At 38.1% G+C, this 18081-nt stretch overlaps 1 protein-coding gene across 1 annotated transcript in view; it reads left to right on the top strand.

The window, feature by feature from the left end:
• Window positions 1–602: 602 nt before the first annotated feature.
• DNAH14 (dynein axonemal heavy chain 14) overlaps window positions 603–18081 on the top strand; it is a 398894-nt gene continuing 381415 nt past the window's right edge. Inside the window, exons 1-2 of the mRNA XM_088845531.1 lie at window positions 603–679; window positions 7137–7294. Coding sequence (XP_088701657.1) covers window positions 603–679; window positions 7137–7294 — 235 coding nt within the window. The remainder of the gene's footprint in view (window positions 680–7136; window positions 7295–18081) is intronic.

The raw sequence follows: 18081 nt of genomic DNA, 5'->3' as shown, positions 1-18081 counted from the left end.
AGTTTCCCTCAGTAATCAGAAGGAGACTCTCTGTCTTGCATATTTCAAAACCCACTTACTTTTGTTCTATTCTGTTCTAGCTGAGGAATTCTGGTAGTACATGAATGTGGCCTTAGTACTTAGTGAATGGTGAAACGAGTTCAGTGTCTTAGGCTTCCAGTTCTGTTGATTTCCCTGAGTTCTTTCTGATGATTTATTCTTGGGGAGATGATCTTAAAACTTATTATATTTAGTATAGAATTTAAGGTCAATGAGAACTGTATGTATATAAACACATCAATGTAAGAAGGAAAAAATTGTCATAGGAAGTTAGACAATATGGACTGCCCTGAGAAAGATAGCTAGCATAGTGAAGGCTCTGAAAATTATATTATACACAAGAAACACTTGAAGGTAATGAGAGTATTAAATTAATAAGCCTAGTGGAAAGTTGGGAACTATATATATACATATATATATATGTTTGTGTGTGTATATATATATATATATATATAGTTTAGAGGATCAGTAGTAATAACTGTGAAATAATTTTTTATATTTTGAAAATAATGTGAATGTATTTTTTCAGCTCATCACTTCATAATTTTGTTCAGAAAAAAAATATGGAGACATTCAGACCCAATGACTTGACACCGGTAAATAAACACAGGAACAAGGATAAAGGAAACTCAAAACCAAGGTAAAATAAGATATAATGAAATTAAAATCTCAAACATACTTGGCTAGTGATAAGCCATTCTGACAATGGAAAATATAATGTATCACATGAGAAATGAATGAGGGTTGTGGTGTGTAGAAAACCTTGGTTTCTAAGGAAGTGCTTTCTGACAAGATAGGCAAATTAACACTGACTCCTTCCCCCAGACCAACTTTGGATATGCCAAAGTGTGAAAGAGGTTGATGGGTATGAGAAACTAATCAATAACTGAGAAATCCCGGGAAGGCAGTAGGTGGTTTGGTTCTAGATATGGACTGTGGATAGAAAACGACAGCTCAGAGCAGAAGAGGGCAGCAGAGAGCAGACGAAGAAGAGGTTGGGATTCATGTGTTTTTCTGTTTTTTAACATTTCTCAGAGTGTATCAGCATACACTCAAAAAAAATTAATGGAGAAGAAAACTTGAAAATGTTTCTGAGTTGTATTTAAACCTGATGGGTTGGAACCCTTGCTTTTATGGCTCTCCTTCCTAAAATCCTGTTAAAATGATAGTAAGGAATAAGAGAATTTGAGATGAGATACAAGCAAGTGGGAGTACCAGTGAAATTTTGAAAGCTTGAAAATAGATGGATAAGTTATCATTAATTTAGCAGAGCGGAAATTATAAACCTAAGGTGTCACTTGGTGTAGCCCAGAAACAGGCTGACTTATCCTCCCCCATCTCCTCCCTTCCATCACTACTCCCTCCAGTCCCACAAACTCAGGAATTAAGGATATTATGTACCTCTGAAAGTGCGGAGCAGCTGAGATTGCAATCAGTAAGTTGAAAGTTTGTCTAAGAAGCAATCAGAATATGTATCTCCTTCTTCACCTCTCACAGCCAAAAGATTATTTCTCTCTTTATTCTCAGAAGAAATCTAAGAATAGCTGAGAGTAGATTAATGTATTCAAATCAAAGAGATCTCTAGTTTTCTTCTTTGTTTGACTTTGAGAAAGCTCACAGCTAAAAGCTAGAGATTACTGTCTGGGAAATTGACCAGCCAAAAGGAAAGATGTGCAGATAATGACAGTAGGAAATACCTAACAAAATTCCCAGATTGCCCCAAAGTCAAATCTACCAGTTGAAAAACATCAGTGCATGAAAAGTTGGTTCGTTGTTATTTTAGTGGTGACTCATATACAACCAGCAAACTGTGATCATTTGAGGATTGTTTATAGCATGATAGAAACTGAAACAAATCAAAGAAGCTTGGAGGAAATACATAATACAGGGAGAAGAAAACTTCAACAACCACCACCACAAAACTATCATTAAATGATTGGACAGTGACAGAAGAAACAGTTCACATTTAGAGAATTTAAAAAATGGAGCATTTGCATAAAAATACTTTTGAAAAATTAATTATAGCAGAAGTGAAGGTTAAGAGAACAGTTGAAAGGTAAAGTTGAAGGAATTTTCCTGAAAAAAAATGAGAAAATAGAGATAAAATATAGAGAAACAACAAGAAAACGGATCCATAGACAACAAAATAAGATGGTAGAAATAAATCCCCCAAATGTCTGTAATCACAGTAAATGCAAATGGACTAAACTTTTTCTTTTTAAATGTCAAATTGAATTTTAAAAAATGCATGGTGTGGAAGCATCCTAAAATGCAAAAGGATAACAACAGATAAAAAATGAAAAAATAAAAGTTATACCTTCTATTTCAGGGTATATGGAACAGTTGTAATGCTGTACCATTTAAGACCATAAACCTTGTTTAAAAAAATTATCAATATACATTTTACATTAGAACTTGGTTATAAGAGTTTAACTAGAAACCATTTGGAAATGAAACATAATATCTGAAAAAACAAATACTTTTCTAAATAACTAGTTGGTGGGAGGAAGACCTCTAAAGGAAATTAGGAAAAAAATCTTAGAACTGAATATAGTAATAGAAGGAAGAAAAGAATGGAAGAGAGCTTAAACTACTACATTAGTAACTGTGTCACACATATAAAAATTGTGTGTTTAGGGAGAAACTTATAGTCATAAAACTGTATTAAAAGACAAAAAGGGCTAAAAAATTAATGAGCTAACAATCTAAGTAGTTAGGGGTAAGAATGTAGAACAATAAATCCTAAGAAGGCAGAAGGAAGAAGATAAAGATTATCAGAAACTAGCATAATAGATATCAAAAATAATCAAAGACAAACCAGCCAAAGCACCAGTTGTCAATAAAATTGACAATCATTTGATAAGATCAACCAGGAGAAAGAAAGGGAAGTCACAAATAGACAGGGTTGTGACATTGCACAACCTCAGGAAGCATCATTCATGATGTGTTCTCTTTATGTGCTGCCTCCTGAAACGCAAATCTAGGGAGAGTAGGGTGAATGATGCACCATGTAGTAGTGTCATACAGTGGCTTTGTAACTAATACTAGATCAGAAAAGGGAGCCAAGTACAGATCTGCAACTAAAAAAAATAAGAGTAAATTAACTATTTTGTGGCAATAAGTTGAAAGCTTACACAAAACATAAAAATTTTAAGAAAAATGAAAATATATAAAATGGTCTCAATAAATAATAGAAAGATGAGCTTTCTTTTTACCACTTAAATTGTTGGATTACTAGTAGTGAATCACCACCACTTTCATTCCTTTCTCCCACCACCACAGACCACATACATCAGGTCCAGAGAAATTGACAGTTTTTGAATTTCTAGAAGAGTGAATCCAATCGTATACAACTTATTCTATAGAACAGAAAAAGAGAAAGTAGTCTCTAACTCAGTTTTTGAGGGCAGTTTGTATAATCCTACAAATAAGTTTCATGCATGACCGCAGAAGAAAAAAATCCTAAATAAAATATTAACCTACCAATTAAAGCAGTGTATATTAATGGATGATACATCAAGATCAAATTGTGTAGTTTATTTCAGAAATGCAAGTTTCAATGTTAGAAAATCTATCAATACTAATTAAAAGATGAAAGAGAAAGATTTGATAAAATTTAATATCTGTTAATGATAAAAACTCTTAGGAAACCACTTGATTAAGGGCATTTACCCAAAACCAAGAGCAAATGACATAATTTGATCAAGTGTTAAAAGCATTCCTTTTGAATTCGGAGGGGTGACAGGAATGCTTGCTTTGTTGCCATTTCTATTCAACATTCTATTATAGGTCCTAAGGAAGGAAAAGAAAAAAGACAAAGAAAGAAAGCTGTAAGGTTTGAAAGATCAGAAACTGCAATTATTCATAGATTGTCTACAAATAAAGTACAAAATAATTTACAAAATTTTATAACAAGCGAATTTATTAGCAAGGCTGCTAGATTAAAATCAGTATTTATAAGTGTATTGCTTTTCAATGGTCCAGCAATAGATTGAAAATATAATTAAACCATAATTATCATTCATAATAATAATGAAAAATAAGGTACCTAAAAAATTCTTTTAAAAATGATGTGTTTGCATGAGAAGATACACATCACTAAGTATTAGAGACATGCAGATCAAACCTACAATGAGGTATCACCTCACACCAGTCAGAACGGCCATCATCAAAAAATCTGCAAGGCCATCATCAAAAAATCTGCAAACAACAAATGCTGGAGGGGGTGTGAAGAAAAGGGAACCCTCTTGCTCTGTTGCTGGGAATGTAAATTGATATAGCCACTATGGACAACAGTATGGAGGTTCCTTAAAAAACTAGAAATAGAACTATCATATGACCCAACAATCCCACTACTCAACATTTACCCTGAGGAAACCATAATTCAAAAAGACACGTGTACCTCAGTGTTCATTTCTGCATTATTTATAATAGCCAGGACATAAAAGCAATCTAAATGTCCATCAACAGATGAATGGATAAAGAAGATTTGGTACATATATACAGTGGGATATCAGTCATAAAAAGAAATGAAATGGGTCATTTATTGATGTGGATGGACCTTGAGTCTTTCATATGAAGTGAAATAAGTCAGAAGGAGAAAAACAAATATATATTAACACACATATATGGAATCTGCAAAAATGGTACAGATGTACCTGTTTCGCAGGGCAAGAATAGAGACACAGATGTGGAGAATGGACATGTGGACACGGGAGGAAGGGGCAAATTGGAAGAGCAGTATTGACATGCATACACCACCATGTGTAAAATAGATAGCTAATGGGAAGCTGCTGTGTAGCACAGAGAGCTCAGCTTGTTGCTCCGTGATGACCTAGAGGGGTAGGATTGCGGGGTGGGAAGGAGACGTAAGAGGGAGGTGTGTTTGTGTGCGCGCTAAGTCGCTTCAGTCGTGTCTGACTCTGTGTGACCCCACGGACTGTAGCCTACAAGGCTCCTCTGTCCATGGTATTCTCTAGGCATGAATACTGGAGTGGGTTGCCATGCCCTCCTCCAGGGGAATCTTCCCAGGGATCTCACCCGCATTTCTTAAGTCTCTTGCGTTAGCAGGATGTAGCTCATTTACTTTGTTACACAGCAGAAACTAGCACAACATTGTAAAACAGTTATACTCTAATAAAAAATATATTTGACCTTTATGAGTAAAATTTCAAAACTTAATTGAGAGTGCAACAGAATGTATATAGAAAATCAAAGGGCCAAGAATATGTAAGCACTTTCTTTGGAAAAAGACAATTTGGGAAAATTTGGGAAAAAGACAATTTAAAGCTATCAGAACTATAGTAAATAAAGTAGTGTGATATAGAAATGAGGATAAACAATAAAAATAAAGAACCAGGAATGAATAATTGTACACACATTTTGATTGATGACAGACTTGCTGGTACAGATCAGTGAGGGAGAGGAAGGGGGTGTTCAGTAATGGTGTTGTAATGATCACATGGGCTTCCCTGGTGGCTCAGATGGTAAAGCATCTGGCTGCAATGCAGGAGACCTGGGTTCGATCACATATCCTTATCAGGAGGGTACAGAAATTGTATTTGTCCTCATCCCACAAATCAGTTATAAGACTTGTGAAAGGCAAAACTGTAAGGCTGTTAGGAAAATTTATGAGAATTTTGTTATCATTGTGGGGTAAGGAAAGATTTCTTAATTAAGATAAATCATACACAGATAAATTAGATTATTTTAAAGTTAAGAACTTCTGTTTGTCAAGAGTTCAAAGATAAGTCCAAAGTGGAAGATACTTTTAATACATACAAAATGACCAAAGATTACCACCCAAAATGTGAAAATAACTCCTCAGTATTGCTAAGAAAATGGTAAACAATTCAGGAAGAAAAAAAAAAAGGATATGGAAAAGTTATGGGGATAGTCATTATAATGACAAGGAAACTATTCAAGGTGTTTATAAACCGAATCAGTTCAGTTCAGTTGCTCAGTTGTGTCTGACTCTTTGTGACCCCCATGGACTGCACCTCGCTAGGCCTCCCTGTCCATCACCAACTCCTGGAGTTTACTCAAACTTATGTCCATTGAGTCAGTGATGCCATCCAACCATCTCTTCCTCTGTTGTCCCCTTCTCCCCCTGCCCTCAATCTTTCCCAGCATCAGGGTCTTTTCCTATGAGCCAGTTCTTCATATCATGTGGCCAAACATCAGTCCTTTCAGTGACTATTCAGTACTGATTTCCTTTAGGATGGACTGGTTGGATCTCCTTGCTGTCCAAACCGAATGGCACTCTCAGAGTCCTCAAAGAAAAAAGAGTTAGAAATACCTAATAAAGTTATCCATCCATAAACAGGTTCAAAGAAATGCTTTATATGTCTTTGAAGAGAAGTATTACCTTATTATTCATGTGATTAAGAAGGGTATCTTTTCTACTGAGAAGTATATGTTTGAAGTTACAGAACCCTGAGTTTTCTCTGCTTTGTAAAAGTGTGGTATGTAGCTGTAGGTATTGTGGGCAGTCATTTTGGATTCTGTTCTTATGAATACATGTCCCCAACATTAACAAAGTAAACGGCTAAAGCAATGTGAAAAGATTTTGGCTTTAATCCTGATACGGGTTGTTGGTGGTGGTTGCTGTAGTTTTTTTGTTTTTGTTTTTTTTAATAAGGGAGGGTAATTATGTAAGGACTGAATTTCAGAAAACTGTGTTCTGACCTCACCCTACCACCAACTTAATTGGGTAACGTTTCTTTTTTCTTGTTGCTTTTTGATTATTGTCATCCATCATTGTGCTTATCTTTAATAATAAAATATAAAATTTCAGATAAATATTTATGTGTGTCATATCAGAGGCACAGGAAATGGGTAACATTTCTTTATCATTTAAAATAAACTTAGATGAGGATTCTTAAGTCCCTTTCAGCTTTAAAATTTCAGTAATATCAGTTAGACCTATTTAGCATTTAACCAGACTCTCCATGTTTCAGATCTGCTTTCCAAAGTGCCTATCAAAAATTGTTTGACAGGATAGATATTTTATTGCACTGTAAAGTAGAGAAGAAAGATTTAAAATTTAACTTATAGAGAATGTTAACTATAGTATTTTATTTTCTTTGTCATGTTAGAGTTTTAAAATACGAAGAAGAAAACTATTATCAAGATGTTCTACCATCAGGGAATCGACCAGCAGGAAAGGAGACACTGAAACATAAAACGTTTGGAACAATCTCTGTTCCCTTGAAGTCAGAGAAAGCAGAAGAAATTTATCAAGATTACACTCCAGGCATGTTGACTTTTATTTGCTTTTGTGGAGATGGAAGTTTTCATAGTATTAAATCAAGTAAACAAGTAAAATATATTGAAATGGTACAAGGTTTGGTACATCACTAATTCCATTAGTCATAGAATTTAAAAGAAATACAAAGCTTACCTTTTAAAGGGAACAATAAACATAATAATAAAAATAACAACAATAATATCACTGCTACCACCAAGAATATCTGGCATTTCTATAGCAATTTACATTGCTCTGTTATGCATATCATCTTATTTTGTATGTGTGTGAGATAAGCCTAGAGGGAGGGGGTCAAAATTCCCTTAAGTCCCTAGTGCCTTCTAGCTTTGTTGTGACCCCTCTTTGTCCCTCTTGTCAACCGGCTCTTAATTATTCCCTCCACGTACCTCCATTTTTTTGTTTGTTTGCTTTTTTGCCTTCCTTCTTCCAATCCCAAATTCTACCATTTCCAAAATTTACATTGTTTTAAAACCACAGCTTTCTTTTCTAGCCAGCTTTGGTCTCCATTCTTCACTTCTTCTTGAATCAGTCACTCTGTGACCAGTAACTTCAACTCCTTTCCCATTTCTTTCCTCTGCACCTGAATTGGCAAAATGTGAACTCTAATCAACAGTTAGAAGCAATAGTTAGAAGCCTGTACGGAACAACTGATTGGTTCAAGTTTGAAAAAGGAGTACGACAGGGCTGTTACCCTGTTTGTTTAATCAATAAGCTGAGCACATCATGAGAAATGCCGGGCTGGATGAGTTACAAACTGGAATAGGCAGGAGAAACATCAACAACCTCAGATATGTGGATGATACCACTCTAATGGCTGAAAGCGAAGAGGAACCTCAAGAGCCTCTTGATGAGGGTGAAGGAAGAGAGTGAAAGAATTGGCATAAATGAAAAATTAAAAAAAACTAAGATCGTGGCAACCAGCCCCATTACTTCATGGCAAATAAAAGGGGAAAATGTGGAAGTAGTGACACATTTCCTCTTCTTGGGCTCTAAAATCACTATGGATGGTGACAGCAGCTGTAAAATAAGAAGACAGTTGTTTCTTGTCAGGAAAGCTATGACAAACCTATACAGTGTGTTGAAAAGCAGAGACATTACTCTGCCAACAAAGGTCCGTATAGTCAAGACTGTGGTCCTCCCAGTGGTTACGTACAGTTGTGAGAGTTGGACTGTAAAGAAGGCAGAAAGCCAAAGAATTGATGCCTTTGAACTGTGCTGCTGGAGAAGATTCCCAAAAGCCCCTTGGACAGCACGGAGATCAAACCAGTCAATCTTAAGGGAAATCAACCCTGAGTACTTGTTGGAAGGACTGATGCTGAAGCTGAAGCTCCAGTATTTTGGTCATCTGATGTAAACAGCCCACTCATTGGAAAAATCCCTGATGCTGGGAAATATTGAGGGCAGAAGGAGAAGAGGGCATCAGAGGATGAGGTGGCTGGATGGCATCACTGATGCAGTGGACATGAACTTGGGCAAACTTTGGGCGATGGTGAGGGACAGGGAGGCCTGGCATGCTGCAGTCCATGGGGTTGCAAAGAGTAGGACACAACTGGGTGATTGAACAACAAAAGTAAACTCTACAATGTAATTGTCAAATTTCCTTGGTTACCAACTTGGTAAGCCTATTTTGCAGAGCACTTACATAATCACATTGATTGGTTCTTTTTCCAATTTCATGGTCCCCAGTATCAGTGGGACACTCAGTTCTGCCTTTCGTTATTTTATGTCTCTTTTTAGCTCTCCTTTCTATTACATACAACATCTGTTTAACAATTTAACCATAAGCCTGAATTACTTGATTATGCCTCTACTTTATAAAAAATAAGCATTGAGGATAGAGGTAATCAAATGGAAACTTGTCTAACTTGCAGCTTCCCAGTGTCACCTGCAGTATGTGTTTCAGGGAATAATTGTGCCTTCTCTCCTTTAAGGTCATTCCTACCACCTCTGCTTGGAGCTCCTTTTCTGCCATGTCCTCAGGAACGTGGGGTCCATCTATTATCTTCTCTCTCATCTTCCTTTCTATTGGCTCTTTTCTGTCAGCACATAAATATGCTACAAGCTTAAGGCTTACCTATCTTAAACAAAAGTGTCCGTCTCGTCAAAGCTATGTTTTTTCCACTGGTATGTACAGATGTGAGAGTTGGACCATAAAGAAGGCTGAGTGCCGAAGAATTGATGCTTTCGAAATGTGGTGCTTGAAAAGGCTCTTTAGGGTCCCTTGGACTGCAAGGAGATCAAACCAGTCAATCTAAAGGGAATCTACCCTGAATATTCATTGGAAGGACTGATGCTGAGGCTGAAGCTCCAGTACTTTGTCCATTCCACCTGCTGCGAAGAGCTAGCTCATTGGAAAAGACCCTGATACTGGGAAAGATTGACGGCAGGAAGAGAAAGAGATGACAGAGGATGAGATGGTTGGACGGCATCACTGCCTCAATGGACATGAGTCTGCGAAAACTCCAGGAGATAGTGAAAGACAGAAAAACCTGGTGTGCTGCAGTCCATGGGGTTGCAGAGTCAGACATGACTTAGCAACTAACCAACACAAGGAATAAATTTACCCAAGGAGATGAAATACCTGTACACTGAAAACTGTAGGACACTGATGATATAAACTGAAGAAGATACAAATTAATGGAAAGATAATCTCTGGTTGTGGATTAGAAGAATTAATATTGTTAAAATGTCCATACTACCTGAAGCAATTTACAGATTTAATGCAAACCCTATCAAAATTCCAATGACATTTTTCACAGAAATAGAAAAAACAATCCTAAAATTTGTATGGAGCCACACAGTAGACCTCAAATAGCTAAAGCAATCTTGAGAGTGAAGAATGAAGCAGAAATAAGATAATGCATAAATGGCCAATAATTTGACAAAATAGCCAAGAGTATTCAATGTGGAAAGGACAGTCTCTTTAATAAATGATGTTGGGGAAACTGGATAGCCAGTTTTCAAAGAGTAAAACTAGACATCTATTATTCAATACACAAAAATTAACAGAAAATTGTTTCAGTTCAGTTCAGTTCAGTCGCTCAGTTGTGTGCAACTCTCCGCGACCCTATGAATCACAGCACGCCAGGCCTCCCTGTCCATCACCAACTCCCGGAGTTCACTCAAACCCATGTCCACAGAGTCGGTGATGCCATCCAGCCATCTCATTCTCGGTCGTCCCCTTCTCCTCCCGCCCCCAACCTTTCCCAGCATCAGAGTCTTTTCCAGTGAGTCAACTCGTCACATGAGGTGGCCAGAGTATTGCAGTTTCAGCTTTAGCATCAGTCCTTCCAATGAACACCCAGGATTGATCTCCTCTAGAATGGACTGGTTGGATCTCCTTGCAGTCCAAGGGACTCTCAAGAGTCTTCTCCAACACCACAGTTCAAAAGCATCAATTCTTCGGCAATCAGCTTTCTTCACAGTCCAACTCTCACATCCATACATGACCACTGGAAAAACCATAGCCTTGACTAGACGGACCTTTGTTGGCAAAGTAATGTCTCTGCTTTTTAATATACTATCTAGGTTGGTCATAACTTTCATTCCAAGGAGTAAACGTCTTTTAATTTCCTGGCTGCAATCAGCATCTGCAGTGATTTTGGAGCCCAGAAAAATAAAGTCTGACACTGTTTCCACTGTTTTTCCATCTATTTCCCATTAAAGACTTGATAATGTTGTTGTTGTTGTTGCAGAACATAATATCTGAAAGCAATAAAACTCCTAGAAGGAGACCGGTTTAAAACTCTTTGACATTGGTCTTGAATGTCAAAGTTTTCATGAATTTGACACCAAAAACAAAGACAACAAAAGCAAAAATAAACAAGTGGGACTACATAAAACTAGTTTCTGCACACCAAAGGAAACTATCAAGAAAATGAAAAGACATTCTACCAAATGGTAGTAAATAATCATATATCTGATAACTTGCAAATCGTATATCTGATAAGAGGTTAGTATCCAAAATATATAAAGAGCTCATGCAACTCAATAGCAAAAAAACAAGCAACCTAATTAAAATATGAGCAGAAGATGTGAATAGACATTTTTTCAAAGAAGAAATACAGATGGCCAACAGATACATGAAAAGGGGCTCAACATCACTAATCATCAGAGAAATGCAAATCAAAATCACAAAGAGATAATCACACCTGTCAGAATGGCTGTTATAAAAAAGACAAGAAATAAGAGTGTTTGCAAGGATGTGGAGAAAAGGGAACCCTTGTGTACTGTTTGTGGGAATGTAAATTAGTAAAACTACTTTGGAAAACAGTATTGAGTTTTCCTCAAACTAAGAATAGAATTACCATATGATCCAGCAATTACACTTCTTGATTTTTATCTGAAGGATATGAGAACTCTAACTTGAAATGATATATGCACCCCCCATATTCATTGCAACATTATTTTCTGTAGTATAGACGTGAAAACAACCTAAGTGTATACTGATGGATGAATTGATCAAGAAAATGTGATACAAATACTGGGATATTAGTCAGCCATGAAAAAGGAAATCTTGCCATTTAGGGCAACAAAGACGGACTTTACAGCATTATGTTAAGTGTTATAAGGCAGACAGAAAGACAAAAACTGTGTGGGCTCACTTATATATGGGGAAAAAACCCCCAAACTCATGGATAGAGAGGACAGATTGGTGGTTGCCAGAGGCAGAGGATGGGGGATGGGCAAAATGGGTGAAAGTATTCAAAAAGAACAGATTTTCAGTCATAAAATAAATAATGCATAGGGATGTACAGAAGCCCTCAACTTAAGGATGGTTCAACTTAGAATTTTTTGATTTTATAATGGAAAATTGGTGCATATCCAGTCTTTGGATTTTGATCTTTTCCTGGGCTAGTACAATATTCTTTTATAATGCTGGGCAGCAGCAGCAAGACCCAGCTCCCAGTCAACCACACAGCTATAAGGGTAAGCAACCAACACATTTATTACCATACTGTATCCATACAGCCATTCTGTTTTTCATTGTCAATACAGTATCAATAAATTACAAAAATTATTCACATTTATTTTAAAATAAGCTTTATGTTAGATGATTTTGCCCAACTGTTGGCTAATGTAAATGTTCTGGGCACTCCAAGGTAGGCTAAGATAAGCTATGATATTTGGTAGCTTAGGTGTGTTAAGTGCATTTTCAACTTAATGATACTTTCAACTTACTGTGGGTTTACCAGGACATTTTGCCATCATAAATGGAAGATCTGTCATTTACAACATTACTGTTGTTAACAATAGTAACAATTGTTAATAAGAATAAATTTTAAAACTTCTCATGTAAAGAAAAAAATGTGTAACTTATGTGTGATGATGGATGGTAACTAGAATTACTATGGTGATAATTTTGCAATGTATACAAATACTGAGACACTATGTTGTACACCTGAAACTGTTATTTGTCAATTATACCTCTATGAAAAGAGGAAGACATGGTCTAAAGTATCAAATAACACTGGTAAGTCTAGTAAAATAAGGGGCAGACAATGTCCATTGACTTTATTGACCTGAAGAATATGTTCACTTGAATATTTTTTTAGTGGAGTTCCAAAGCCAGACTGGAATGGATTAAGAAGTGCATAGTAGATGAAGAAATAGAACAAAGACTATATGCAACTCTTTCCAGAATTTTGACAGTGAAGGAAGGCAATTAACAGATTGAGAAGCTGCTTGGATATGAAAAAGAAAAAAAGAATGGTTAATAGTGTAGGCATGAGGAGATATGTCTAACAAAAGGTGGAAATGATTGGATTTGGGAGGAGGAGAAACAGACATCTCCTCTATTAGTAAGGAGGGCAGAAGGAAAGCATTAGTATAGACGTGTGTTGCTTGGCTTATTTGGCAATGATTATTTGAAGGAATTCCCATCTGATGCCTTTATGTTCCTTGGAAGTGTTTAGTCATGAAGTCATGAGATTAGTTGAAATTGGGAGATTGGAATTTAATGGTTTGAGATTCAGGGAGCATGGAGAAAGTATGAAATAGCTTTCGAAAAGCCAGAAGAGTAAGTTAACCAGAAAAATAACTGTGCAGATGTACACACAGAGGGACATAGAGTTGGGTTCATCCAGCTCTGGTGTTTTGCCATATAGGAGAGACCAAAAGGATGGGAAAGTTTAGGATATTGACAAGAGTTTTGTTGAAAGAAGCCTCAGCTGGATAAAGAGAAAAGTGAAAAAAAATAAATAGAAGGTTGATGGATTGTAAAAAAGTAATGGAACGGTGAACTGGAGGCACTGAGGAGGTCAAAGAATGGTGATGTTGGGAGTAATAAGCAAGCTGGAAGGATAAAGCCCAGTGATGGCAAGCTTTAGGATATAATCTTGATAGGGATAAGTTGAAGTGGACAAACTTCAAGATATGAGAGGTTGTTTAGAAATTGGGAGATAGGAGCATGATATCAGACAGGTCTTAATTCATAAACAGTAAAGTTTCTAGGGGACTTCCCATGTGGTGCAGTGGTAAAGAATCCGTCTCTAGTGCAGAAGGTGTAAGAGATGTGAGTTCAATCCCTTGGTCGGGGAAGATCCCCTGGAGGAGGAAATGGCAACCCACTCCAGTATTCGCGCCTGAAAAGTCCCATGGACAGAGGAGCCTGGTGAGCTACAGTCCATGGTGTCACAAAGAGCTGGACACGACTGAGCACACCTCTAGAATCTTGAGTTTTTCTAGAGTTCTTCTCTAGAAAACTCTAGAAAAATCTTCTAGAATGATGACAGATTTAATATGGTTAAGTAATCCCTCCCTGGAGCCAGGGTTCCAGATTAATTGGGTGACCAGACAATTGGTGAATGTCAGTGAAAAATGGAAGAATATGATATAACAAAAAGGCATGAGCTTCAGAGGAGTTTGTTTTTTTTTAAAGGGCAAGTTGTTTGTTTTGTGAAAATGAGTATACTACCCAAAATAATTTATACATTCAATGCAGTCCCTGTCAAGCTACCAATGATATTTTTCACAGAACTAGAACAAATAATTTGTATGGAAATACAAAAATCCTCGAATAGCCAAAGCAATCTTGAAGAAGAAGAATGGAACTGGAGGAATTAACCTGCCAGACTTCAGGCTCTACTACAAAGCCACAGTCATCAAGACAGTATAGTACTGGCATAAAGACAGAAATATAGATCAATGGAACAAAATAGAAAGCCCAGAGATAAATCCACGCACCTATGGACACCTTATCTTCGACAAAGGAGGCAAGAATATAAAATGGACAAAAGACAGTCTCTTTAACAAGTGGTGCTGGGAAAACTGGTCAGCCACTTGTAAAAGAATGAAACTAGAACACTTCCTAACACCATACACCAAAATAAACTCAAAATGGATTAGAAAGCTAAATGTAAGACCAGATTCTATAAAACTCCTAGAGGAGAACGTAGGCAAAACACTCTTCGACATAAATCACAGCAGGATCCTCCAAGACCCACCTCCCAGAATATTGGAAATAAAAGCAAAAATAAACAAATGGGACCTAATTAAAATCAAAAGCTTCTGCACAGCAAAGGAAACTCTAAGCAAGGTGAAAAGACAGCCTTCAGAATGGGAGAAAATAATAGCAAATGAAGCAACTGATAAAGGATTAATCTCCAAATTATACAAGCAGCTCCTGCAGCTCAATTCCAGAAAAATAAGTGACCCAATCAAAAAATGGGCCAAAGAACTAAACAGACATTTCTCCAAAGAAGACATACAGATGGCTAACAAACACATGAAAAAATGCTCAACATCCCTCATAATCAGAGAAATGCTAATCAAAACCACAATGAGATACCATTTCACACCAGTCAGAATGGCTGCTATCCAAAAGCCTACATGCAATAAATGCTGGAGAGGGTGTGGAGAAAAGGGAACCCTCTTACACTGTTGGTGGGAATGCAAACTAGTACAGCCACTATGGAGAACAGTGTGGAGATTCCTCAAAAAACTGGAAATAGAACTGCCATATGATCCAGCAATCGCACTCCTGGGCATACACACCGAGGAAACCAGAATTGAAAGAGACACATGTACTCCAATGTTCATTGCAGCACTGTTTATAATAACCAGGACATGGAAGCCACCTAGATGTCCATCTGCAGATGAATGGATAAGAAAGCTTTGGTACATATACACAATGGAGTATTTTTCAGCCATCAAAAAGAATGCATTAGAATCAGTTCTAATGAGGCAGATGAAATTGGAGCCTATTATACAGAAGAGTGAAGTAAGCTAGAAAGAAAAACATCAATACAGTATCAGTTCAGTTCAGTTCAGTTCAGTCGCTCAGTCGTGTCCGACTGTCCGCGACCCCATGAATCACAGCACGCCAGGCCTCCCTGTCCATCACCAACTCCCGGAGTACACTCAAACTCATGTCCACAGAGTCGGTGATGCCACCAGCCATCTCATTCTCCGTCGTCCCCTTCTCCTCCCGCCCCCAACCTTTCCCAGCATCAGAGTCTTTTCCAGTGAGTCAACTCGTCTCATGAGGTGGCCAAAGTATTGGAGTTTCAGCTTTAGCATCAGTCCCTCCAATGAACATCCAGGATTGATCTCCTTTAGAATGGACTGGTTGGATCTCCTTGCAGTATAAGGGACTCTCAAGAGTCTTCTCCAACACCACAGTTCAAAAGCATCGATTCTTCGGCGATCAGCTTTCTTCACAGTCCAACTCTCACATCCATACATGACCACGGGAAAAACCATTGCCTTGACTAGACGGACCTTGGTCGGCAAAGTAATGTCTCTGCTTTTTAATATACTATCAAGGTTGGTCATAACTTTCCTTCCAAGGAGCAAGCGTCTTTTAATTTCATGGCTGCAGTCAGCATCTGCAGTGATTTTGGAGCCCAAAAAAACAAAGTCTGACACTGTTTCCACTGTTTTTCCATCTATTTCCCATGAAGTGATGGGACCAGATGCCATGATCTTTGTTTTCTGAATGTTGAGCTTCAAGCCAACCTTTTCACTCTCCTCTTTCACTTTCATCAAGAGGCTTTTGAGTTCCTCTTCACTTTCTGCCATAAGGGTAGTGTCATCTGCATATCTGAGGTTATTGATATTTCTCCCAGCAATCTTGATTCCAGCTTGTGCTTCTTCCAGCCCAGCGTTCCTCATGATGTACTCTGCATATAAGTTAAATAAGCAAGGTGACAATATACAACCTTGACGTACACCTTTTCCTATTTGGAACCAGTCTGTTGTTCCATGACCGGTTCTAACTGTTGCTTCCTGACCTGCATACAGGTTTCTCAAGAGGCAGGTCAGGTGGTCTGGGATTCCCATCTCTTTCAGAATGTTCCACAGTTTATTGTGATCCACACAGTCAAAGGCTTTGGCATAGTCAATGAAGCAGAAATAGATGTTTTTCTGGAACTCTCTTGCTTTCTCCATGATCCAGCGGATGTTGGCAATTTGATCTCTGGTGCCTCTGCCTTTTCTAAAACCTGCTTGAACATCTGGGAGTTCACGGTTTACATACTGCTGAAGCCTGGCTTGGAGAATTTTGAGCATGACTTTACTAGCGTGTGAGATGAGTGCAATTGTGCAGTAGTTTGAGCATTCTTTGGCATTGCCTTTCTTTGGGATTGGAATGAAGACTGACCTCTTCCAGTCCTGTGGCCACTGCTGAGTTTTCCAAATCTGCTGGCATATTGAGTGCAGCACTTTCACAGCATCATCTTTCAAGACTTGAAATAGCTCAACTGGAATTCCATCACCTCCACTAGCTTTGTTCGTAGTAATGCTTTCTAAGGCCCACTTGACTTCACATTCCAAGATGTCTGGCTCTAGGTCAGTGATATACAGTATACTAATGCATATATATGGAATTTAGAAAGATGGTAACCTTAACCCTGTATACGAGACTGCAAAAGAGACATAGGTATATAGAACAGTCTTTGGGACTCTGTGGGAGAGGGTGAAGGTGGGATGATTGGGGAGAATGGCATTGAAGCATGTATATTATCATATGTGACCAGTCCAGGTTCTATGCATGATACAGGATGCTTGGGGCTGGTGCATGGGGATGACCTGGAGGGAGGATATGGGGAAGAGGGAGGTGGGAGGGGGGTCCAAGAAAGGGAACACATGTACACCTGGGGCAGATTGGTGTCAATGTATGGCAAAACCAACCAATATATTAATGTAAGGTAATTTACCTCCAATAAAATAAATTAAAAAAGAAAAAAAAATAAAGGGCAAGTTGTAATGATTTGGCAGTGGTGAATGAGGAGCAAGGAGGAAAACAAGCCACTTTTTAATCTTGAGGTATATGAGGTAATGGTGTATAAACAGCCACTACTTGGGGGTTGCGTGTTAATTCAGTGTTCAGTTCGGTTCAGTTCAGTCGCTCAGTCGCGTCCGACTCTGCGACCCCATGAATCACAGCACGCCAGGCCTCCCTGTCCATCACCAACTCCCGGAGTTCACTCAAACTCATGTCCATCGAGTCGGTGATGCAATCCAGCCATCTCATTCTCTGTCGTCCCCTTCTCCTCCTGCCCCCAATCCTTCCCAGCATCAGAGTCTTTTCCAGTGAGTCAACTCGTCGCATGAGGTGGCCAAAGTATTGGAGTTTCAGCTTTAGCATCAGTCCCTCCAATGAACACCCAGGATTGATCTCCTCTAGAATGGACTGGTTGGATCTCCTTGCAGTCCAAGGGACTCTCAAGAGTCTTCTCCAACACCACAGTTCAAAAGCATCAATTCTTCAGCGATCAGCCTTCTTCATAGTCCAACTCTCACAACCATACATGACCACAGGAAAAACCGTAGCC

This window comes from Moschus berezovskii, chromosome 17 (assembly GCF_049115385.1).
Source record: "Moschus berezovskii isolate FMDL1 chromosome 17, NW_MosBer_1.0, whole genome shotgun sequence".
In the NCBI taxonomy this organism is placed as follows: domain Eukaryota; kingdom Metazoa; phylum Chordata; class Mammalia; order Artiodactyla; family Moschidae; genus Moschus; species Moschus berezovskii.
Note: the sequence above shows the minus strand (reverse complement) of the source record. Positions and strands in the feature narration are given on the sequence as shown.